The sequence below is a fragment of the Saccostrea cucullata genome, unplaced genomic scaffold (genome assembly GCF_032062105.1).
Source record: "Saccostrea cucullata isolate Sc308-1 unplaced genomic scaffold, CSIRO_AGI_Scuc_v1 ctg183, whole genome shotgun sequence".
Lineage (NCBI taxonomy): Eukaryota > Metazoa > Mollusca > Bivalvia > Ostreida > Ostreidae > Saccostrea > Saccostrea cuccullata.
Window position 1 is genome coordinate 62,984 of NW_026929981.1, and position 25,771 is coordinate 88,754.

The following is a 25,771-nucleotide window of genomic DNA, read 5'->3' on the forward strand; positions in this document are numbered from 1 at the left end:
TGCTACATAAATATGCACTTAAAGCGTTGTATGTTGTTAAGCTTAGCTTGAAATTTTAAAAAAAATCTCTCAGAAATCAACATTTAAGTATAGGTTTGAAAAATCTTCTTTGATTTAAAACTCAAGGGAAAAAAATCAGGTTACACCTAAACAAATTGACTCCCAGCTCTCTCTTTTCAGTTCAACTTGTTTATTTTGCTAAGGTTTTACTGACATTGTAATAGAGGGTGGTTACTTTAAATAGTTATATTCATTTCTCATTACAACACAAAGGAATACGTACCTATTTCGAAATGAAGGAGAAAAGAAATTTCAAAATATCAGAAAATGTTTTAAAAACGATCTACATTATAAATAAAAATAGTGTTAGCTTTTCGTGTCAATTTGTAAAAATGATATCATGCACCTCACTGTTAAGCCCTTTTTTGCAATTGCATATAATATTAAGTAGATTTTAATATTTTAAGAAAACAGTATTGTTAAAAAGTAGCAGACGAACGGAAGATTGAAGAATGTCGAAGTTTTTATCCTTTTAATATGATAAAGCATAATTGTACAGGGCCGAGATCTTTAAAAATGACCCAATAATTTTTAAAAACCAACAATGAGCGAGAGTTTCTCTCAATGAAAACCCTCTACTAATTTACACACACACGGACATAATTTCACATTAGAAGACGTCAGCGTTAACGTGGCAAAGGTACCTGTGTATTGGTTAGGTAATATAAGAACTTGAGTATACCCCGGGAACGATTTTCGTCATGTTTTCTTCTGGATCACTGGGTTTTCAACAAGGGTCTAATAACACTGTCCTGGAGCTGCGGACCATCTCAAAGGTAAGGTTATATCCTGGAGAAGGGCATTCTCCATTTCTCTCCTCCAGCGCATACAGTGTATTCCTTTTTGGAATGTAACCATAAAAGGATTACAAATACAATTGTTATTTTTTTAAGAAAGGCGGTAATTGTGCATTGATATCATTTTTGTTAAAATGAATACAATGTTGCATTACGGAAATGCATTGCCATGTGTTGTATGACTATAGCTATTTAAAACCATTCAAACAATATGTTTATTATACAAATAAAAAAAATACCCACAAGCGGTTTAGAGCAATAAGAGACACGACCGCGATTCAGCTGGGTTTTGCATTCGTACCATCAATTAAAAATCAAATCAGCTTTTCTTTTTTATAGCCATCCTACCGCAACTATACACCTTTAATTTTTATATCTCATCCAATCTACATTTCTCATCTATGCTGTTAGTACATGTTTACTAATGTTCCTTTATGTAATGTTTAAAATCTCTAGTCTCCTGCTGGTAAACTATTTAAATTGAACCAAAGGGTTAAATTATTTCGAAATTTGAAAGAGAAATGAAATATACCGGATACTACTTGCGGACGTTCAACTTTTCCCATAAACTGCGGGAAATCATAACTTTTCACTAACATCTCACTTATTTTTGAAAAGGTTCTATAGCAGTCTTGGCGAATTTTACGTCTAGAATCTAAGTAACAAATACATTTATTTATTTAATTCTTTTTAAAGACAGAGGCTTTATTTATTAAGTAACGATTTTGTAATCGACCCTTTCCTCCTTTTTATTTAAAACTTGAGATCACCGTGACTTTTTATTATGTCCTCTGTATTTAGCAAAGCAACCTTAAAGGATGAGTTGTCCGGGGTATTCGTATACCATACGGTATATAATAATTTTTTTTTTCTAGTAACCATTCATATCTTTCATGCTCTACGTATTAACAATTTTTAAAGCAAGGTAAATTATTGACAAACAAGTTGATGAAGTAAAAATTTCAGCAGTCTTGTTTAAAGTCATCATTTCGTAAGTTCAAAGACTATGACAATGACCTTGTCAGCAAATACAATTTATTATTAAATCAAATACTGACTGACGTTTTTTTCTACTAATTGTAAGGTCATTATTTACACACTGAATTGTCGACGGATTTTTATGTTCTTTCCCGATCATGACAAGGAGCATACGGCGGGTGTGACCAGTCGGCAGGGGATGCTCACTCCTCCATGACACCTGATCCCACCTCTGATGTTTTGGAGGTCTGCGTTTGCTCTGCTCTTATTTTTTATTATATACCTAATGTGTATCACTTAATTTTACTGTTGGTTTTATGCAATCACGTGACGTCGTGATCCGACTTTCCGGATCACCACACTGTGGTTTTCTGAATCCATATATATCACCACTCTCTAAAACTGATGAAGCAGAAAAATGACGTTATTTTTCTTGCGCGTTAAAAAGTCCCTTGTTATTATGCTTTGTTTTATGGATAAAAGTTATACAATTGATCTCTAAAGTTTTATTTCGCTAAATTTTGCTAGTTATAAGGGGGTATATAATAAATTTATCATTATAACAGTAACGTGATCCGAAGAGCCGCATCACGTCTCGTTGACAGGCGCGGATCATCAGATCAAACTCGACGCTTCGCGTCTCGTTAGATCTGAAGCTCCGCGCCTGTCAACTCGACGTGATACGACCCTTCGGATCAAGTTACTGTTATAATAATATATATGTATTGTTTAATGGACTTTTGAGCTTGAATACTGTTCCTTATCTCCCTACATTTCATTCATCCTTTGAAAAACAAAAATTGTGACATTTATACTTATTTGGGTATTCTTTGTTTATACACCTTCAATCATTTAAGGCTAAATCACTGACCTAGTCACCACTGCTCAAAGTGCCGAGTAAAGATATAAATTTGAAGCCCTTCACCGGCATACGGTGACTTCTCCATATGAGTGAAAAATTCTCGAGAGGGACGTTAAAAATATACAACGAATTAATCAATCAATCAATCAATCAATCAATCAATCAATCCTTTAAAATAGTAGGTTTTGTCTGTATCTTTCAAATTGAGAAGTCAGACTTTGATACCAAACAGTAAAAGCTGTATTTTTTTTATTATTTTTTAAGAGGATAAGCAATATTATTTATCTGAAGAGGAACTTTTAGTTACATAACTAATTTAACGAACGTGTTATTATCTAAAAGAAAATATATGTATGGGGTTTATTTTTGATATCTTGATCAGTCTATTTGACACACCATCCCTCTCCTCAAATCCCCCTTAAAATTATTTGTAGGAGCCAGAACATTTTTAGATATTCATTTGTGTTCTGTAAAAATTCATGTTTCGGAAGTTCAATTTCAAAGGAGAGGTCATTTAGGGTGGGCAGGGTGTGAGATAATTAAAAAGATTAAAAATCTTTTCTACGAAAATCTGGTTTTTCAAAATCTTACTCTCAACGCAAGTTATTTACATTTATATAATAAAAAATATTTTAATATGAATTGTGATGTCATCATTTTCAACTTTGAGCAAATAACAGGTGGATAAACAACTTTTTTTCCATACAAAAACCTGGTTATAATTAATAAATTTTAATGTGATGCAAGATCATTTCGAGCATAATTGATGGGGTTATGCACATGTAGATGTCTAGTAAGGATTTACAATTTTTATCCTTTTGAAATGAAGCATTACTATAGAAATGTATTGGAATACATGTAAATTTGAGACATTATTTTTTCAGGATGTGAGGCTATGTAAGTTGAATTATTCAATAATACACCACCTGTATCTATTGCAAGCATTTTCCACAATTTTTGTGCATCATATATCTTGAACCCTTATTGTTACCCTTATTGTTACAAAACATTTTTTAAACTAGAACCTTGTCTCTTTTCACTATAAAAGTTATATTGCGTTCACCATGATCGTAGATTTCTTGTTAAATCAGAATATAATTTTTATGATATATAAGTATAATTCTTATCTGCAAACTGATATTTTTTGCAAAGAAAGATTTGTTAGTCTTAACTATAATTCGATATTATCTCTATGAACTTAAATTAAAGGACCCCCAAAGAGTCTGACAAATCTTTCCCATGTTTGCGTATTTACGAGAAAAAAAAGTTCATCAATTTGTAACTTAAAGCAATATGAGCTGCATTTTTGAGAAATTTATTTTGCTGTTAAAATGTGTTATTATGATTAATTTGTATGTAATTTATACCTTTATGATCAATTAAACCAAAATAAAATTTTTAATTGTTTCAGAAGGAAAATTTTTCTGCAATCGAATATATAGCATAATATAAGGAAAAATATTGTACAGGACGACAATAATGTAATTTTGCTTCATTTAAAGCTTATAAAAAGCTCTTCCATCGCAAATATGAACAACAGAAGTTTATAAATGTTCTATTTTTCTGTCGTTGAAATAGTTGATTACAAATTTGCAACAAATTTTCCCATGTCAAACTTACAGCTCATATTGCTTTAACAACAAAACTTTAATTGATAACATAATCACTTATACTTTTCTACCTTTCTACCGTCGACTTCCCTTATTTATCAAGCAATATATCCTTATCATCTACATTTGGGTTTATGTCTCCTAGTTGATTCGATTCATTCAGAGTATGCTCTACGTTTAAAGTTTTTGACCAAGTTGATGAAAAAAGATATCACCAATCCCATTTGAAGTCACCATTTTGCAAGTTCTATGGTCGATACAGTGAGCTCATTAGGAAATACAATGTATCATTAGGTCAAGAGCTGAATTTAGTTTTTCATACTTATTGTTGACAGACCGGTCTTTGCAACAAAAATATTTCATTTGTTTCAATGACTTTTTGGGGGGATTTTTTGGAGAATAGTGGGCAGGATATTAAATTATTTAAAGCTTTCAAACCAATCAAATACTAATAGCTTTATAGATATTTGATTGCTTTTTTAAAAAAAATTTTAATGTCACTAACCATATTACTATACTCCTGTCTTTGCACCTTAAAATAATGAAGTCTGAATATTTATCCCTTTGACCTTTCTTCTCAGCACACCCTCACACCAAGAGCCTGGCCAAAATTCCATTTTTGTGCTTTTATTTGAAAAATCATTCACAAGTGTTTTATTGTTACTAACTTTTGCACAATTTTTAAAAACATTTAAATATTTGTTTAGTCTGATACAATTTTTTTCCCTTCGATCTCTTATGTCTTCTTCAAACTTGATTTGAGTGTAGTAATACATAGAAATTTAAGTATTTTTTTAAAGGTGCGTTGTTTTTAAAGCTTTTTGAGTTAGTTTACATTATGATGTATAAAATTACGTGTTCCATTTAAGACATGTCTTTTCCAATGATTTAAGTATATTAAGATAAGTGATCGAAAAACAGATAAGTATCACCAATAGAATATTGATCACGGCTTGAATGAATGTCCAAAAGGAACTTAAAAACTATTGACTTTATGTTATGTAGAATTCATTAATTTTAGATGCTAACTTGATATTCTACTATTGCACTTTACATTCTGGAAACAAATGGGAAGCGCTTATGTTATCACTATTTGCCTAAATAAGACATTTAATATCAAAAGTTACAGTTTTGTCCAGTTTTCACCACAAACATAAAATATATAACAGAAACATGTTAGGCAAGTCTGTTTAACAAAACGAATATTCATAAGATCTATTCCGTTCTTAGCTCACCTGAGCCAAAGGCTCAAGTGAGCTTTTCTGATAAAAATTTGTCCGTTGTCTGTCGTCGTCGTCGACATAGTCGTCGTTGTTGTCGTCGTTAACTTTTCACATTTTCATCTTCTCAAGAACCACAGGGCCAATTTCAACCAAATTTGGCACAAAGTATCCTTGGGTAAAGGGGATTCAAGTTTGTTCAAATGAAGGGCCACACCCATATTCAAGGGGAGAAATAGTGAAAATTTGGTGGTATGTTTTAAAAATCTTCTTCTCAAGAACCCCTGTGCCAAGAAAAATGAAACTTATAGGGAAGCATCCTCAGGTCGTGTAGATTCAATTTTGTTCAAATCATGACCCCTGGAATAAGGGCGGGGCCACAATGGCCGATCAAATTTTTACATAAAAAAAATATAGGAAAATTCTTTAAAAATCTTTTTTTCAAGAATAGCAAAGACATGAATGATCATATTTATATGGAAGCATCCTCAGGTAGAGTAGATTCAGATTTGTTCAAATCATGATCCCCGGGGGTAGGTCGGGGCCACAATAGCCAATCAAAGTTTTACATAGAAATTTGTAGGAAAATTCCTTTAAAATCTTCTTCTCAAGAACCACCGAGCCAGGAAAGATGAAACTTATAGGGAAACATCCTCAGGTGTAGATTCAAGTTTGTTCAAATCATGACCCCCAGGGATAGGGCAAGGCCACAATGGCCGATCAAATTTTTACACAGAAATATATAGGGAAATTCTTTAAAAATCTTCTTCTCAAGAATAAACAAAGGCATGATTGATCATATTTATATGGAAGCATCCCTAGGTAGTGGAGATTCAAGTATGTTCAAATCATGACCCCTGGGGGTAGGGTAGGGGCCACAACATGGAATCCCAAGTTTTGCATAGAAATGTGTAGAAAAATTCTTTAAAAATATTTTTAAGAATGACAAAGCCATGATTAGTCATATTCATATGGAAGCATTCTCAGGTAGTGTAGATTCAAGTTTGTTCAAATCATGGCCCCTGGAATAAGGGCGGGGCGACAATGTAAGTTCAAATATAAAGGGCAATAAAGCCACAGCTAGTCAAAGAAATATGCAAGCATTCTTAGTGTAGATTCAAGTTTGTTCAAATCATTCTCTCTCCTCTTTAAGGATTGGTTGAGACCACTTTTGGGATCAAACTTTTCAATAATATACTGATTTCTGCTTTTTTCCTAGCTACAGTGCTCAGGTGAGCGATGTGGCCCATGGGCCTCTTGTTTTATTCAACTTTTATGGACAGCGCATTTATCATTATATTTGTTGCATACTTTTTGATAAGGTCAGTAATCACTTTATGGCCTCCTGGAACCAAAAAAAAACCCCCATCTCCTTTCTTTTCATAATCTCTGGTTGTGAAAAGACGTACACGAAGTGAGAGAAATGAATCTATTCATTTAGAACAAATTGGAATCGTAAATTCAGTCCCAGAATAGTTGTTACAGACATGGTTATCTAGTATTTTGTGAGTGGATAAGTTTCCCTGAATTGATTTGATGGTCGGATAGAGAAATTGATATATCCTTCATGTCAAAGCGTTGCCGTTAAAGTGTCATGTCTTATTTTGGGGAAATATATCATATGCAATTTTGCATTGACTTCCTGTATGCAAGCTATTGTTGGAGTAAATATGTAACCCTCTTCAGTTATTAGACGCTATTTTTGCCGTCCAAAATATTAGTTTGTGACATTTATTCGTACGAGGTTAATGGAATCTTTCAAATATATTTCTGAAGTTGTTATTTTTTTGTGAAGAGATTTTTTTTTACTTTTTAAAGTAATGATTGGCAACCTTGTTTTGCGTATCTTTTTACCCTTCTTTGAATTGCTTAAAATGGTAAAATATGCATACTAAGCATTTGTTTCGTTTTTCTGATGATCTTAATTTTATTCTTTTTTCCTAAACTAAGCAAAACTGTTACACTTTCAGTGTATTGCAAAATTGTACAAATTGTTTTACTAGTATTTATTAGGAATATTGTTACGTAAAATTGAGTCTTTCTGATAGAGACCTTATCTTGTCCATGTTTACAAGTTTACCCCCTTATCCAAAGGTAAAAAAAAATTCTGAAGCCTATGGTTTTAATGGAAAAAAGCAAAATATTATGATGAGTAAATGTTTAACCTTCATTTGTCTGAAACATAAATGCCATGTTTCATTAATTTTACTTCTATTCCCAATGATCCCTTATTAAAAAGTCAGGCACCAAGTCTGACTGCAATTTATTACAGAATCCGTACATTTAAAAGAATTCAAAAGTTTATCTTTTCTTTACCTAAAAACACGTGTTATACCGTCTTTTATAAAAACTTAAATTTAACTGAAGAGAAAAAAGAAAAATTAAATAGAGTCTCTGAATTAATGCCCCGTATTTGGATAACCGGTGAGTTTTTAATCATTTTTGCATTATAGCCGAACAGCTAACAAGAAGGGACAATATGTTTCTTATTTAATTTCTGAATAGGTTGATATCTATTTTGCATTATTTTTTTTTTTTCAATCGCACATTGTAGAAATGATACCGAGTTTCCTAACAAAGGTAAGATTTAGCTGCAAGCATGAGTATTTTTTCATTTATCTAATAATGCAGTGTAAACATTATTTGCTAAAAGTAAAACGTACTGCTTGTTTTAATACAATTTATTTATCAACTAATTTGAAAAAAAATAAAACGATAATATAACAACGAAATAACAAAGAAAAAATGCATTTGTATTCCATTCACCAGAAACATTTTTCAATGTGAGCGTAATAATGCATTTAACCCTTACTCTTCACTAAGGCACTACTCAAAAATTCAGTGTTTAAAAACAAAAAAAATGTTTATCCACAGTAGTATCTGTTCTCTGATACGCATATAGTTAATTTCTTTCTCTAGGACCGTTAGAACTTTTAGATTGGTCCTAAAATAGTTGTTTTATAACCAAGATCAAAATGTCAAAAGTAGGTATCCAAAGGAGGGTCTTGTCATAAAGAACATACTTGTTCATTGTGAACGACTTAGTTATAAATATTTAAAAGTTAAGACTAACTTTAAAGTTTTTTGAATGTTGGTCAGACCATAAGGTTAGAGATAATAGATCAAATATATTAACATATATTAACGTTGGTACTCAAAGAAGTTCTTGTCTCAAGGAATACACATGTGAAAAAAGCCAAAGCTACAATCAATCAAACGTTATGGCTAAGGTTAAAGATTTTGTTGCAAGAGGGTCAAACTCAAAGATAAGGGTCAAGAGGTCAAATGTGTACCCAAGGAAAGATATTGCCTCAACGAATATGCCTGTGAATATGAAAGGCATAGTTCAACCAATCAAAATTTTTGGGCAAGGTTTTTGTGGACAAACGTACAGTCAGACGGACTAGGCAAAAATAGATACCTTTGAATTTTTGATTACATTGGTATAAAATTAAGCAGATTTGAGATCATAATTTTTTTTTAATTTTTCAGTAACTTTGAATTATTTAAAAATGGCGAGAGAAAAGAGAGAGGTATACCTTTTGTCCCCCTGATTGAATATTCCCAGGGCTGTCCATCCGTCTGTCTCTTTGTCCGCAAATATTTAACCTTGTCAATAACGTTTTATTGTGACAAGACTTTTTAAGATACCTATGAATTTAGCCTCTTTAAATTGACCTTGGAGTTTGATTAACTTTTGCAAACTTTACTTTTGAATGGTTGTAGCTGGAGCTTTCAGACTACATTATATTCCTTGTGTTAGACTTTTTTTAGGGTACAAATATTTTTGACCTTGGAACTTGTCCTACATTTTAATTAAAAAAATAATAAACTTTTGAATTCCTTTTATATTTTAAATTGACAGTGACATTTTGCATTCCTTGTGATATGTCCTTCCCGTGGGTACAAACAATTCTGATCCTTTGAAGTTGCTCTCGGAGTTTGACTTTAGTAAAATGTTTACATTGTAATGAGTTGTCATCGGCGTTTCAAATATATCTTGTTTTATTGTAAAAATCGATTGAAAATCGAGTTTTAAAATATATTTTTTAAAAAGTAATTTCAATTTTTGGGGGAATTTCGTTATTTTTGGGGAGTGGTGGTGAGGCATTTGGTTTACAGACCAAATTACAGGGATAAATTTAGTTTATGAGCAGTTTTAAGATGAAATTACAACTTCGAGAACAATTTTTTGTTAATGAACAAAAATTTAGAATATATTAAGCTCATGCGGTCACTGAATTTAACATTTTCATGGACAATCATATGTATTTTAACGTTATGTTTTCAAATATACGTTTATTTCAATAAGAAAAGTATATATCCATTTAAATGTATCGGAAGAACTATATATTATAAGAGCAAGTAATTAATTGAAATTTTGTTTAAAATTATTTATCAACTTCTAATGAAGATCCGCTTTCCATCTAAAGAAAAAAAAACCTGTGTAGAGAAATCGCTAACCGATGAATAGTGTGTAAAATGAAGGCAGGTATAGAGATTTGATTATGCTTAACAAAATAAAATAACTGTGTTGAAAATATTGACTTACTTTTAATTTAATTATATATCAATAATTTACATCTTAAAGTCACATGTGAATATGTTATACAAGACTAATGATTGTATCCAATCCAGCATATTATGGAATTTGATAAATCTATTGGTATATGTGTAATTACATCTTGTACATGTATATTTATACCAATCTCCGGCATACGCCATTACCTCGAAAATGATAAATAAGTTCATAAATATTCAAATTTCACAATTTTTAAAATAGCAATTTTGCATTTTTTTCTACTATTGATGAAGTGACACTCTGTATTCAATTTCTAATTTGATATTAAGATTTATTTGGGCAAATATCGAAAAAATACCTTGTATTTCACTATTTTCAAAGCTAATAGCAAATTACCATAATGTGAAATACATAAAATAATATGAGTGAAACAAAGGGGTAACTTATTGGTTGACACTTTGATGAAAATTACCGTGGAGGTAACTTATGTCATTGTAACTTTAATGTAATGGGGTTACACATGCCAGTTTTTTAATTAATTGAAAAGAGATATACGTAAGACTGCTGCCATTGCTGCTTTAAAAATAAATAGAAAATAAAATAGAGGTAAATGAAAGGAAATGTAAAGAAACAGTTTATTTGCTTTTAAGAAGTACGCTTACAAATTGCACATTTTTAAAAAAAATATTTTAAAACTTATTATGTGTAAACATCAATCATATTTCTTGGGAAAATGATAGTTCAAATCTAGAAAAAATATCAATTAATGAAATTACAAGAAAATGCACGCATGTGCTTTTTAGCTCACCTGAGCCGAAGGCTCAAGTGAGCTTTTCTAATCAAAATTTGTCCGTTGTCTGTCGTTGTTGTTGTCGTCGTAGTCGTTGTTGTCGTTGTAAACTTTTCACATTTTCATCTTCTTCTCAAGAACCACTAAGCCAATTTCAACCAAACTTGCTACAAAGTATCCTTGGGTAAAGAGAATTCAAGTTTTTTCAAATGAAGGGCCAAACCCTTTTCCAAGGGGAGATAATTATGAATTAGAGAAAAATTAATGGCATTTTTAAAAAATCTTCTTCTCAAGAACCATTGAGACAGGAAAGATGAAACTCCTGTGGAATTATCCCCAGGTAGTGTAGATTCAAGTTTGTTCAAATCATGACCCCCGTGGGTAGGTTGGGGCCAAATGGCCGATAAAAGTTTTACATAGGAATATATAGGGAAATCTTTTAAAATCTTCTTTTCAAGTACTTCAAAGCCATGCTTAGTGATATTCATAGGGAATCATCCTCAGGTAGTGTAGATTCTAGTTTGTTCAAATCATGACCCCCTGGGGGTTAAAATTCAAGCCCCCCCCCCCCTCAGTAAACTTTTAGTTCTGATCTAATATGTACTTTTTCCTAGCCAATTGCTTAGGTGAGCGATGTGGCCCCTGAGCCTCTTGTTTTTCTTATGTTTTAACAATGTACATGTATAATATATGTAATAAATTACTATAATTGTTATTCTTTACTCTTGAAATTCAAAACATCTAATCTATAAGAAATATAATGAACTTATTTTTGAATTCAAAGTATTCTGTTTGATTTTAAATTTGTAAAAATTGATATGTGTTATTTATCCTTCAATTTATAAGAGAGTATTCAAATTGAATTACAAATAAATAAATAAATGTTTCTTTAAAAGTTTAACATTTTTATAATATAAGTGTACCCCTTTGAGTTATTTTTATGGCTTTTATCATATTTGGAAACAAAAATATATTTAAAATGTCTTATTTTTTTTCACCAAATGTGGTGTTTTCTCAAACAAACATTATAAATTAAAATTGTTTTAGATGACAAAATATTTCTTTAATTAATAACATTTTCTAATTCTGATTTCTTTCAGAAAAAAATGTATTCAAAGGGCACAAAAATTGTCCACTCTTTTTTTTTTACCCTTTTATATGATTTGACCGAATTTATCATCTTATATTGAAATACTACCATCCAGTCAATACCATATGCTGGCAGGGTTTTGTGTAGCTTGTTGATTGTTTATTTAACCATTAGATTTGACATTCAACTTGTATGGAATCCAAATAATGGAAAAGGGAGTCATGTTGCGAGGTTAGGCTATAAAGTGGGTGAAAATATCACATTACTTTTATTATTTGTTTTTATCCCGCCTTCAACATTTGTCTTTCTTTAGTGAGAAATGGCGTCTCGATTTATACCACAGGCCTTTTTGTTTCCTTATGTATAAATAGTGAAGAGTATTTGCATTAAAATATTTCCATGAAAATAAATTGTTTATGCATCAGATATGCCAATTATAATCAAAGATTGATTGCAACTCTGTCAGTGTGTAGAACTAATAAAGAACAAAAGAAATCAAACTATAAAGAGAAACAAAAGAAAGCCCCATTTCATGTTATCATCTATTAGCATCTCGATCACATGATCGAGTTCAAGAGTACTCGGCCATTATTCGATATATCTTCATCATCTTATATTGTTATGTGAAGATATTCTAAGTGAAATTGGTGAAATCAGGATCTAAATATTTATATTAATTTGGTCTCAAGTGAAAAGAAAGTGATTAAAGTCAAATTGGTTCAAGTATAAATACCGTACATGTTTTTCTAAAAAAAGAAAATCATTAATGTTTTAAGGGAAATTTTTAATGATTATCGATATGAAATCAAACGTGAGTATATTTCAAAGTTCAATGTTAATTGTTTTCTACCATTCGCAATTGCGTGCTATCTATAATTAGCATGCCAATTATGAGACTTGTGTTAAACATCAGGTTGTGTACTTGACATATTTTTGAAACAGCTGTTCGATGCAATTATGCGGGAGACATGTTGTTATTCCCTCCTATTTATGTATAAAAATAAAATAATTAATAAACCTTATGTAAAACAAATCTTTATATATTTTTTGATGGCTATAGATTGTAATTCAAAAATTACCCGAATCCCGAATGAATTTTATACACTGCAGAAATATTATTATATTTTTATCAGTAGATAAAGAATCAACTCTCCATAATGGATGATGAACCTAGAATAATGACAAATGGTTAAATTGAAAAAAAAGTTCTATTCTAGGTTATTTTTTGATACTGATTGTTAGTCCATTATTTATACACTGAATTGACGACGGATTTTTCTATTATTTCCCGATCATGACAAGTATTACACGGCGGGTGTGTCCGGTCGGTAGGAGATGCTCACTCCTCTATGGTACCTGATCCCACCTCTGATGTTTTGGAGGTCCGTGTTTGCATTGTTCCTATTTTGTATTGTCTTATGGACTTTTTGTCTTGAATACTGTTCGTTATCTCCATATGTTTCATTGAAAGTTCTTATTTCTTGCAAAGAAAAAAGAAAATATTTTCTTCTTCATTTCAACTGCATGAAAATTTCAGTAATTTTTTTTCAATGTACATGTAAATAATTTAGTTTAGAACCGTCTTTATTTGATGAATATCATATTCCAATTAAGTTTATCATGTGAGATGTACGCAAGCAATATAGAGGAAATTACACGTGTTTTTTTTTAATGATTACTGGAAGTTGATTTTCTTTTCCTTAGAGTAAGATATATATATAACTCAAATGTATTTTGGATAATTAGCGAGAAATTTAATTACGAAAGATTTTTTTTCATTGAATATATTATATGATCGTTCCTTTTCAGGAGTTTTTTTTTTTAAAAAGTTTTTGGTAATTGTTGTGTATTATTGTAGTTTACTCCCTCTTGTTGCAATTGAATATGATCGAGGATATAGAAAGGTATTATTTAAAGCTCTGAAGTCCATACAAACTTTACAAATCAGGAGCAGAGCAAACAGGGACCTATGAAACATCAGAGGTAGGATCAGGTGCCATTGAAAAGTAAGCATTCCCTGCCGGGTTCATATCATGTTTCTAAATAAAACATGTCTCTTAAAGAAAATGAAATGTCGTTTGATGCTTTTTACAGCAGGTTAGCTTCACTTTCGTTTATTATGATTTTTTTTAACCATACGGAACCCATCCGATACATCTGAAGCTTATGCAAGATTTTATCTGACAAAAATTGTACATCATTTAAACAAAATGCCTTGTTTAAGATTTTATTTAAGTTTTAATGGGTTTAAAGGGTTTTATATGCAGTATTTTCAATTTATATATTCGGTCAAACGTAAATTTTGGATGATATAGTAATTCAAGATGTTTTTTATGAAGAATAACTTTGTTTTCACTTGTTTTATTGACAATGAAAAAAGAAAACAAACAAGTTCTTTTTAGTTACTATAGTTCCTTTCCTAAAGGAAAATCTTATTCTAAAAGACATTCACGAAAACACCTTATGGAAGTCTCAAAATCTCTTATAAGTGTAAATTACACCATAAAGTTTTAAAAGAATTGAACTAATTTCAAAACTTTTAGAACATGATTAATGTTATACATGTGTATTTAGTATTGACAACATTGTACAATAATGCTGTAGCAAATTTTCCATTTGCAAATAATTTGCAGGTTGAAATTTATCTGAATCAAAATCTGTATAGGATTTTAACTTTTTAAAAATGCGTGTAGATGTATAAAACTTAAAGAGAATTTATTTACCAAAATTAGAACTGTAACAGCGATACTGTGAATAATGATCTGAAACGCTGCACAAGTTATTAACCTTAGTTATTGATATCATGACCCAGGGAATTCAAATGGTAACATATTACACGTTTATATTACACCAGAAGTGCTTTATTAGGAATAGAATTCCAATATCCATGCATAAGTAAGCATTCGATGTCGATTTTTCTACAATTAGCAATGAATGTATCTCTTATTTATGACTTTTAATTGTTATTAGTGAGGGGGTGTAGGAATTCTTCGTCCATTTTTAGAAGGAAAAGTACAGGATGTGTGCTCAAGAAATTGTGGCTTTATATCTTTTTGCTTTTTGGATTTTGTTATTATCACACATAAAATATTTAAAGGAACCTGCGTATATAATTTTGTGCAATAGAAAGGCTGCTTGAATTGTGGTTTTATGTGATTCTACGTTTTCCAAATACACAGAGGCAAATTGAGGTCAGTTGCACCTGACTTTGTATTTTAGTTTTTTGTTTTGATAAGGTTAGGTTTTTACTTTGTCTAGTAACAAAAGAAACGAAGAGCAATGGGTTTTATAACATATGGAAAGTTAATGACCGTTTTCACGGAGATATGAAACATATCTATGCGATGTATTTAAATATGAATGTGTAAATATAGCGAATTCTTTTTTATATATAACTGAAAACCAATTTATATTTAGGATACAATTTGTTTAAACATTCAATAAACTGTGAAAGCACTAATTTCATGGGGTTTAATTTTCGTGGTTTTCAAGGTATAAAGAGACCTACGAATTTATGTCCACCACGAAATGCAATTTTTTTTTTACATATGTTACTAATAAACAATTCTTCAACCGCGAAATCAAATCCCCATGAACCAATATTTTTTCTACAAACCACGAAAATTTGACCCTCGAAAATATGTGATTTTACCGTACTCCTGTTTCCTTTTAATATGAACCTCAGAGAATCAGTGCTTGTGTAAAATCAGAGTTATGGAAAACCATCTTTTCCCTTAGAAATCCCAACAGAAAAGATTATTCGGTAAGCAAAAAGATGACGAGTTGAATATAAATGCTTCTCATGTCGTGTTTTATCAAATTTAATGCCAATCGACGAGACCTTGATGTCATTTACGAAATATTGAGTATGTATATGGAATTTAATGGAAGTTGGCGGATTGCCTTGAAAGCACACGACTGTAATCAAGCAAAGGGTTAGCATATGACACCTTAGATAGACGATTTCAGCGACGATTGCTATGTATAGTTTATTATGAGGAGATTTGGTCACATCTGCTGCAATATAGATTCTAAAAAGAAACCTTGGCTTCTTTTGTTGCTAGATTAATGTATTTATAGATTGATTGGGGTCCTACGCGGTATAACTTTTTTTTTCAAAATAAAAATCTGAAGGTGGATATTTAATGAATACAATATTGCTGCCCATAGGGATTTCTCTGGTATTTTCTTAGAAATTCTTGAACTGTCTGTAAAATTTACTACATAAAATGTTTTTATCGTAGCTTTGTCTGTTCAATGATGATAATAAAGTTAAAACCCTTGAAAAATGCAAAGACATTTCATGAAGTGCACTTCCGAAATGAATAAACAACGCTCTCTCAATACTGGTTACACATTCTACACACACGTGAATACCTTTCTTTAACACATCAAAGAGATATGAAAGATTGAAAATTATATATGTATGTTCAAAAGATTGAATAATTATGCCCCTTTGGGAACCTTACAAATCTGTTGCTTAATGTAAAAATCCCGTTTGCCTTCAGCTTCCCTCATCATTAAACCTATAAAGGGCGTAGTACGTACATTCTTCTATCTTGTCCAGTGAATACTGTCACTGTGGGTATTGCATTCTCTTATCTTTTTTTTCGGTTTATATTGTAGAATTATTGAATTCTGTACATAGTATGAATGGAGATATCCCCAAACCGCCTTCTGATACGGTATGTTCATTTTAATAGCACATCCTTTTTAAGCTTCTTTAAGGAAGGATTTTTTTGGGAATATTCATTGAAGAATATTCCTTAATGTCGACAGATTTCAAACACCCTATAATATTTTTTGCAATAGCATTGTTAAATAATTGAGAGAAACAACGTGTACTTTTGGTCCAAGTTCTCTCCTTGCCCTCAACGTTTGAACCCAGTTCCAGAAGTTATGCATAAGCATTGCTGGCCACAATTCTTTTGAGACATCAAAGTGCGTCCTATTGATATAGTGTGGGTGTTTACTTGGCCATCCTAATCTTCCACTCAAGGAACTCTTGTCAATTTTCAAGTTTTACGTAATTAAGGACACTACCTAATTGATTTAGCCCCCTTGCTCTTCGAAATAGTTCCACGAGCGTCCTTTTGTTTGCAGACTATTAACCTGCTTACTTTCTCTTGACGATCGATGTGTTTTCACAGAGTTTTGAAACTATTCCCACTTTTTCTAGTTTCATTAATGGATTCGATCGCAAGTTCATTTCTAATAAGCCAGGTTTTAAAGATAAAAGTCAGTTCATAACAAAGCTTCTGTGACATCAAATACTCGAATATTGGATCGTTTTGTCTTGATTGTGTTTTATTTTAATTGGGGTATTTTACTTTCATAACGGTTTTCTAGTCGTGATTTTAGGCGAATATTGCAAATCTTTTATTTGTAACCAGTTCCTCCCCTTTTGAAATTAAAAAGGGAAAAATCATGTCTTGAAAAAATGCTATGTTCAATAGACAGGTATTGGACATTGTTGCAAGACACTTAAGGGCATAAATCAATGGCGAAAATTTTGCTTAATAGAGGAAAACTCTGATATTGATCTTTAAAACACTGAGATTAAAGAATGGAAGTATCAATTCAACGACTGCTTTCCAGTTTTGAACAGTTGTTTTCATATACTAGTCTATTTATGGTATAGACATTTTATCGAATTTTACATATTATTTTCCTGGGACCAGCAGGCGTTCAATCAGAGCCTCTAGGAAAGAGGTCCTCTCTATTTAATATTCTACGAAGCTGGGGAATCTCTGTATCAGTATTTGGATGACGTTAAGCAGGGATTTCTTAAAAATTTGGTTTTCCTCTTCGAATTGTGTTATAGTTTTTAAGCTGGACATAAACTAATATGGAGAAATATTTGGATACTCGACTTAGGATAAGGGAGGTAGTCAGATCGGCTATAGTAAGTAAATTTATTTCTCAAACTTTAAATATTTTGAAATTTAGTAAAATTTTGAATGTAAAATTAAATCTGAACATATTTTTTTAATTAACGAATATTATTAAGATCATTAACTTATGGAATAGATAATCAATTAAATAACATATGATATAATTATCAAACATTGTAGATATTAAGACACTTTCTCGTTATACTGAATTTAAGAATGTTTCCTTTGTTATTTATTAATTGAAAATCCTTATTAAAATGTTGGTATATCAATTTTATAACGACATGAAGAATATAAAAAATATTTTCTTTATCAAATCGTGTTTCTTGTTTCATTTCCTGAAGGATATAAGCGGTAATAAAGAAGGAACTGGCTTCTATAATTAGCTTACGTCTGGTTAAGACATAAAAAAGAAATGGAAATACTATAGCAAAGGGAATTAAAAAGACCTTATGGTTATTGGTTTCATGGTTTACTTCCGTACTTTATATACACCAGGAATGGGGAAACTGAGGGTTATATATTTTTAAAGGCAAAAAATACTTGAATAAGTGTTTTGTTATACTGCTTCTAAACTTTAAATTATGTACTTTATATAAAATATATTAAAAGAAAGTTAATGAAAATGATAATGAATTTCTTGGTGATAACATATATAAAATATTTTACGTTGATGGAAGTAAATTAGAACCTTTCCATAGAAAATGCTCATTAACATGGATATTATAACTCTCTGTGGCTATTTTACCAAAAACATTGTTCTGTTGAACCTCAACACAAACCGTATCTTTATTCATGACTTTCAGCTAGAAAAATAAATCTGTCTTATTGGATAAGCGAAGAAAAAGGTAAAGATATACGTTACACTTCATGGAGAGTATTTTTGAAGATTGATCAATGTTTGTTATCTGCCTCTCTTTTTTTTTCATGTACAATAAAAAATACATATCTTGAACTGATTAATTAATGAAATCAATGTGTAAATAAATGCTCTAATCAAATTTGAGCAAGGCAGAAAATTTATCATTTTGTTTATCCAACAGCATAGTCAATGAAATATATCCTAAATCAACCATAATTTTTAATTGCATTCCCTAACCATGAGGTAAACAATGTGCTTTTTAAAAATCTAATGTTACTTTACGTTTTTCCCAATCGTGAGAAGGTGCACGTGGCTGATGTGACCAGTCCTCGGGGGATGCTTACTCCTCCATGGCACCTGATCCCACGTGGTTTAGACATCATTGTTTTCTCCTTTCCTGCTTTGTATATTTTAAATGGTCTCTTCAGCATAATAACTGTTCGTTATATTCATATTTCATTTTAAAATATTATATCTCTGGCTTTGATCCACCTTAAATTCGTTACCTAAGATAAAACACATTCGTTTTAAAAAAATAAATTTGTGTAGTAATGTTCTCTTTATTTCATATTTTTTTTCTGAATGCTATAATAAAATAAGTTCATATGATAGCAACTAAATTATTAACGACGATGATGAAAAGGTATTTAAGGCTCTGCTAAAAATGGACCATGATCTCCATGGATCGCAGAAATGTTGGTTATTAATCTGTACAATCCCTTTAGTGTTAGGATATGAAGAGTATTAGCTTAACTCCTCAATTTTCTCTTCTTTCTGAAGATCATAAGCAAGCATCGTGGTCCTATGTCACTAAAATATTCCAGATATCACTTTTATCAATGAATAAGTGACCGGGGGGATGTAAAACGGGGATGAGATATCCCCTAGGCACCAAAATCTATTAACCATCTCACAAATGTATTCAACAGATGCTTTGTTTGTTTGGTAATTTGATATATCTTGATCCCTATCTATAACTCTCTATTAAAGCTATGCATATGCAATACTCACGGTTAATAATGATCAAACTTCTTAAATTCGTGAAAAAATTATGGAATCTCCATATTTCAGCTTACGAACATTTAAAAAAAAAACTAATAAATTACAAGTGGCTTAAATAACCTTTCTAGTTATTAATCATTTATGTGAGCAAGAGATCTGATTTTTTTTTACCGTAGATTTTCTCTTTATTCCTTTTATGAATGATTGGTAATTAATTAACATATACACCTAGAAATGATAATGAATGACTTGTCCATTGGTTTATCAAATAACATGTACAATGCATTAAGTTTTGAAAACTGATGCAAAATCAATTTTCTGTTTCGAAATTATTAGTTACATAGCACTCAAAACAGAAGTGTAAACGGTGTTACTAGAAAATCTTTTCTATTGTTTGATAATCGTTCTTTGAAAATCAATCCTTAGGAACTTACTTAAAAATATCAGAAAAAAGCCAGATTGGTTGTGGCTAATCAATGTTTTGGTCCTATATATAACTCATACCGTATCCATGTTTCTTGGAATACGTTGTGATTGTAAGGCTAGGTGCAGAATGTTTTCTTCAATGTAAATTTTCTTTTCGTAGAGAGCAGCCTTTGTTGATTGGTGTCTCTTCCAAGTATTTCTTCGTGCGTCATAGACTCTTCAAAACTTTTGTTTTCCTCGGAGAACAATTGTTGAGCAGAATCAATTCTTCTCTCTTCTGTAAACATATATATTGATAACGTACCTGGCCAATGCTTTCTGCCATCACGTTTTTGTTTGGTGGTTTAATATATTAACAAAGAGAGTGACAAAGTAAAATATTATTGTTTCTATTACTGAGGTGTATATGAAGGACGACAAGTGATATAGTGTATTATGAAAAGCTACTTTTGCCTAGAGATTTTTTATTTTGTTTAAAAATTTTTATTTTAAGTATGAAAGTGAATAATTATTTTCCACTGCAGTCAAAGACATGAACGTTTGATATCTTATCTACATAGTATGACCAGTTTTTGTAATAAGTTTCGTTTATAGTAATTGTAAATGGTAGGGAAAAAAATATGATTTAAGCTGAAAATGTAACATAAAATATAGTAAAACTATATAAGATTTGACCAAAAATTGTAACACAAGGAATATAATCTGAACAAACATATGTGCTTTTAAAAAATATATTTTATTTTTTTCGAATATTTATTTGGTTGTTATCCACATAAACTAAGTGCATATAATAAGGCATGGAAACATTTCTTAAATTATTTAAGAGTTACACTATAACTCTGCTTCACAAGGTTTATTATCTATCAAAATATGCAAAATCACTAATCAACGAAGAAAAAATCATAGGAGTTTTAAGATCCTTTTTATAAAAAACATAAATGTTTTAGTTAAAACTTTTTTTTTGAAATTTGAAATGAAAATTGTTAGAACATAAAAAAAATCCAGAATTACTGTATGTGTATTAAAATAGAGGAATGTAATTGCTAGAGACAGACTGAGTTTGCATGCTCAACTTTAAACGAAAATGACTTCAGCTCGGTCACTCTATTGTGGTGAACAAAAATTTTATGAATAGGGGTGCGTATCATTACCGCTACATTTTCGAACTTTTCATTACCGCTACATAATCATTACCGCTACATGTACAAAAAACGTTACGTTACCGCTACATATAAAAGTATACATTACCGCTACAATGCCTCTTTCGTTAGCCAGCCACTTTTGTTTACATGTAAACAGGTTGATTTAGAGTACAACATATACATGCAGAAGACATTTTCCCCTTGCTTATCACGGGAAGTTGAAAGTAGGACTTTGAACATAATGTTTTTAATATAATTTTTATTTAGAATCTATCTAATTTCATAAAACACTTTAAAAAAATTAAATCAAGCAGTTAAATCCTACATTCACGTGCGCATCCAAAATATGTAGAATGAGACATGCATCTCATATAACAAGTCATGGACTAGGTATTAATATTCAAATATTTGAAGCATTACATGATCATATTCTGTACCATACCTGGCTGATGTGATACGTACATGCATGCGGTAATGTGTTGTTTTCGGCTGATTCAATATGTAGCGGTAATGAGTTGTTTTTTAGCAAAAAATTTTGTAGCGGTAAGGATCGGTCGAAATTTGAAAAAATGTATCGGTAATGAGCTGAAATTTTGGGCGATGTAGCTGTAATGTTGACCTCCCATGAAATGAATAGCTATTTTAATACGTTCTGAAGCTGAAAAAATGCTAGGAAAAGGAAACAAAGTTTTATTTGAGAATTGTTTCTTGGGGTAAATTTTTCTTTTCCTTTCTTTTGAGTTTAAGAAGATGGGTGAACAAGGCGGGCAGAATGCCTATAGCGTCAGATATTAAGATATCATTTATTCAATATGTGAATTGAGTATTTAAATTAACTTCTCATTATTGAAATTTATGAAATTATTAGAGAAATACCTTATCTGAGAAAAAAAATCTCGTAAAATTATTTTCTTTTATAAAAATATTAGATGGTATTCGTGGGATTCGAACACTAGCAATAAGAATCCGACGAATCACACTGCTTTCAGATTGAGACTAACGCGCTAACCACTATGCTACATGGCTCATAATGATTTTGGGCATTTAAATCATGTTTGTGATATGTTCCTTGACTTAAGGGACTTAAAGTATTTCTGGGAAAGATGCGAATGTTTTGTCATAAAAGTGTACTTTTAAGGTATAGTGGGTCTTCTCTCCATGTTTTTGTAAACCACAAATTGTATATTCTATTGCAAACTTTTAGGACCACCTTTCAAAAAAATGGAGCGAAGACCCACTCATATTGAAAAATTTTGTTTAAGTATGCAAAATTGATCGTTTTTCTTCTTTTCACTATGTGTATGCTTCTTCATAGGCAAATATTTTCAGTCTTTGTGAGGTTTTTGTAAATTAGAGAGATTTTACATTAAATAGACTTTATTATTAAATAAAATGTCAAATAAAATTAAGATATAATGGAGATTTGATTTTTCACTTCTTATCTGTCGCACTATAGGCGAAGTGCCCTCCTTATCCGCCCATCTTCTTTTTTTATCAGTACTACTCGGCTTTTCATATGCATGTTCTTATATTTAAAAAAAATCTTTATTTAAATATTTCTAAAGCCAACATTGTTCTGATGCACTTTAAAGCTGTAGAATAAAATAATCGTAAATTCAATATGACTATTTTATAGTTCATGTCTCTCTCATATATTATCTATTTTCAAAATTGTACCTTCAATGTTGTCGGAATAATTTCAATCAAGAAGAAAAAAATGTTGTAAAAAAGTCATACAGTGCATACAAATTAGCAATTAGTTTGACTTTTGAGTGAAATGAGGTATTGATTTATTGCAGCATTGTTACAGATGAAACTTAATCGGCTTAGAATTTCCGTATTTGTGACAAGTTTTTCCCGATTTATTCTTCTACTGAGGATAAAGTTGCAAAAATAGTCAGATTTACTTAATGTAAAGTCAGCTAGTGAAAGAAAAACTAATTGTGCTTAGGATAAACTATAATTGGCTTTTTGAAATCACACTAAAACAGATTCCTTTTCATAATAAAAAACATTAGTTGAAGTCAACAGATTTCAAGATTCCAATATACTTAAAATGCATCTCATTTTTCATGTGAAGATGCTTTGCTTATTAAAAAAATGAAGAAATCTTAGTTAGAATAATACATAAACAAAGTATAAATTTTATACAATTACCTTCAGAGATTAACAAGATAATTTTATTGATTGATTGATTTTTGATCGATTGAATGAATGATTGATTTAAATACCAATATCAGTTTTAATTTTATAAACAATTACTTTTTTTGATTTCATAGAATAGAATGAGTGGCAACACAGTGTTGGAAGACCCAGGAATACCTCTAGTAAACAGGCGGAACGGGAAATACTCAAAATACGTAGAGGACGACGGTCAAAGCACGGCCACCGGAACCTCAGTCATGACGTCAAAGTTTGATAACATCAGCTACCGTCTGAGTCGAAGGAAAGTTTTACTGCGCTACAGGACAATCATTGTTAATCTAGAGTTCACTTTCGCTCTTATAGGAATTGTTCTAATGCTCGTAGAAACTGAATTATTTTTCCAAGGTGTGATTACCAAGTCTTCTATCACGTCAATCGTCCTCAAGTCGTGCATTTCTCTCTTTACGGTTTTTCTTTTGATTGGTGTGATTGGATATCACGTGACTGGTATACAACTTTGTATGACGGATAATAGTCTGGAAGATTGGAGGTTGGCCGTCAACTTTCCATGGACATACTTAAAAATATTACTTGAACTGGCGGTGTGCATCATACACCCTATACCGGGGAACATATCAGTGTCTGCGATTGATCCGGATGGGAAAACCAGAGAAGTTTCAATCGACGCCATTTTATCAATCCTCATGCTTATGCGAGTATACTTGCTCAGTAAATTCATGGTAGTTCATAGCAAACTATTAACGAGTACGGCAACACAGAGTCTTGGTGCGCTGAATAAGGTTAAGATAAATTCAACATTTGTATTCAAGGCACTGATGTCTTCGATGCCAGGGACAGTATTAGTGGTGATAATGCTGGCCATTTTGGTTGTAAATTCTTGGGCCATGCGAACTTGTGAAGCATACTACCATCCAGATGCCAAAAATTCAAATTTCTTTAATGATATGTGGATGATTGCAATAACTTTCCTAACTGTGGGGTATGGAGACGCTTATCCTAATAGTTACTGCGGAAGATTTGTTTCCGTAGCAACAGGTTTAATGGGCGTCGGAACAACGGCCCTACTTGTCGCCGTTCTTGCGCAGAAATTGGAGCAATCACGCGCAGAGAAATACGTCCACAATTTTGTCACCAGGGCTCAATTGGACAAGGAGAGGAAAATCGCTGCAGCTGACACGATCAAGTATGTACTGCAGCTATGGAGAATGAGGAAAAATAATGAGAACAATGGAAGAAAACGAATTCGATTACACGGGAAGTTGCTGCAAGCAATAGCTGCAATGAAGGAAGCTAAAAATGAGAAGGCCTCAATAGGAGAAACCGCTATCGGTTTTATTGAAATTGCAAAGAGTGTTAATGACATTGTAGAACTGTCAGAAACGCTCCAAGACACTCAATCTGAACTGAAAACGAAAATGACAGAAATAGATTCCACGATAAAAGATCTACAAGCCAAAATGGATGCCATTTATAATGCAGTTGTAAGATGATGATCACGTGATCCTATGCCATGTGACATGTCACGTGACACTATACTAGACTAACAGCTTTCTGGGTGGTGGTAGAGTTGTCTAGATTGTAGGTTTCAGAATGATTGATATACTGACTTTACTAACAACCGAGCTAAAGTATCCTTAGTTCAAAACTCCTGTCTCGCATTCTACGCAATCGGGATCTTGATGATACATACTAAACGCCCGAATATCTTCAGCTAAAAGAAATGATCTTTTAAAGAATGAATGTATCAATGAATGCCTAATGATAGTTCTGTTATATGAACTGATCAAATTGTCCAGAGTTTTTTTGAATCAGTTCTTAAAAATGAAAAAAAGTCTCATAACTTCGATACATGTGATATCAACAACACATTCTATTATACATGTAACCTCATTATGCTATTGAAACATATAAATGATTTGACCATTTACATATATACATTAATAGATGAAAGTCTAGTTTGTTTTTGAAAGTCATAATGATGCAACAATCACATTGTAATATTGTTTGAAAGCGCTGGTGTATTAGTTTGCATTGTTATCAGAACCACAGATTTAGCGTGTCAAAGAGACAAAAATGTTGAGAATATACACTGACAAGACTGTTTTTTTTTTTCTTTCCATTTTTTCATGTGATAGTAGAGCTACTTCTACAATTACAAGTAGATTTGAGTTTTGCCAAAGCGTTTAAAGGAAACAAAATATTGTGCATGTACCTTATGCAAAAGGTCACCGAAAGTCCAACTATAAACTTCCCATCAAAAAACAAGGATTTTTAAAATTAAATTTATTCCAAAAAAATGATTAAAAACATTCTTAAATTCTATTCTGCAATTAAGCAAAAGGTTGGAGAA

The 25,771-nt window shown here is 31.3% G+C and overlaps 1 protein-coding gene across 3 annotated transcripts; it reads left to right on the plus strand.

Annotated features, from left to right (window-relative positions):
• The first annotated feature begins 689 nt into the window (after window positions 1-689).
• Window positions 690-25,096, plus strand: LOC134282655 (small conductance calcium-activated potassium channel protein 2-like). Of its 3 annotated transcripts, none has more exons than XM_062765052.1 (2): window positions 690-836; window positions 23,535-25,096. In XM_062765052.1, exons 1-2 carry the CDS (start codon window positions 762-764, stop codon window positions 24,909-24,911), a joined length of 1,452 nt encoding a protein of 483 aa, XP_062621036.1. In that variant the 5' UTR covers window positions 690-761; the 3' UTR covers window positions 24,912-25,096. The 3 variants fall into 3 exon arrangements, with proteins under 3 accessions (XP_062621036.1, XP_062621038.1, XP_062621037.1); XM_062765054.1 differs by lacking the exon at window positions 690-836 and adding an exon at window positions 16,502-16,614; XM_062765053.1 differs by lacking the exon at window positions 690-836 and adding an exon at window positions 17,715-17,834.
• The last annotated feature ends 675 nt before the right edge of the window (window positions 25,097-25,771 follow it).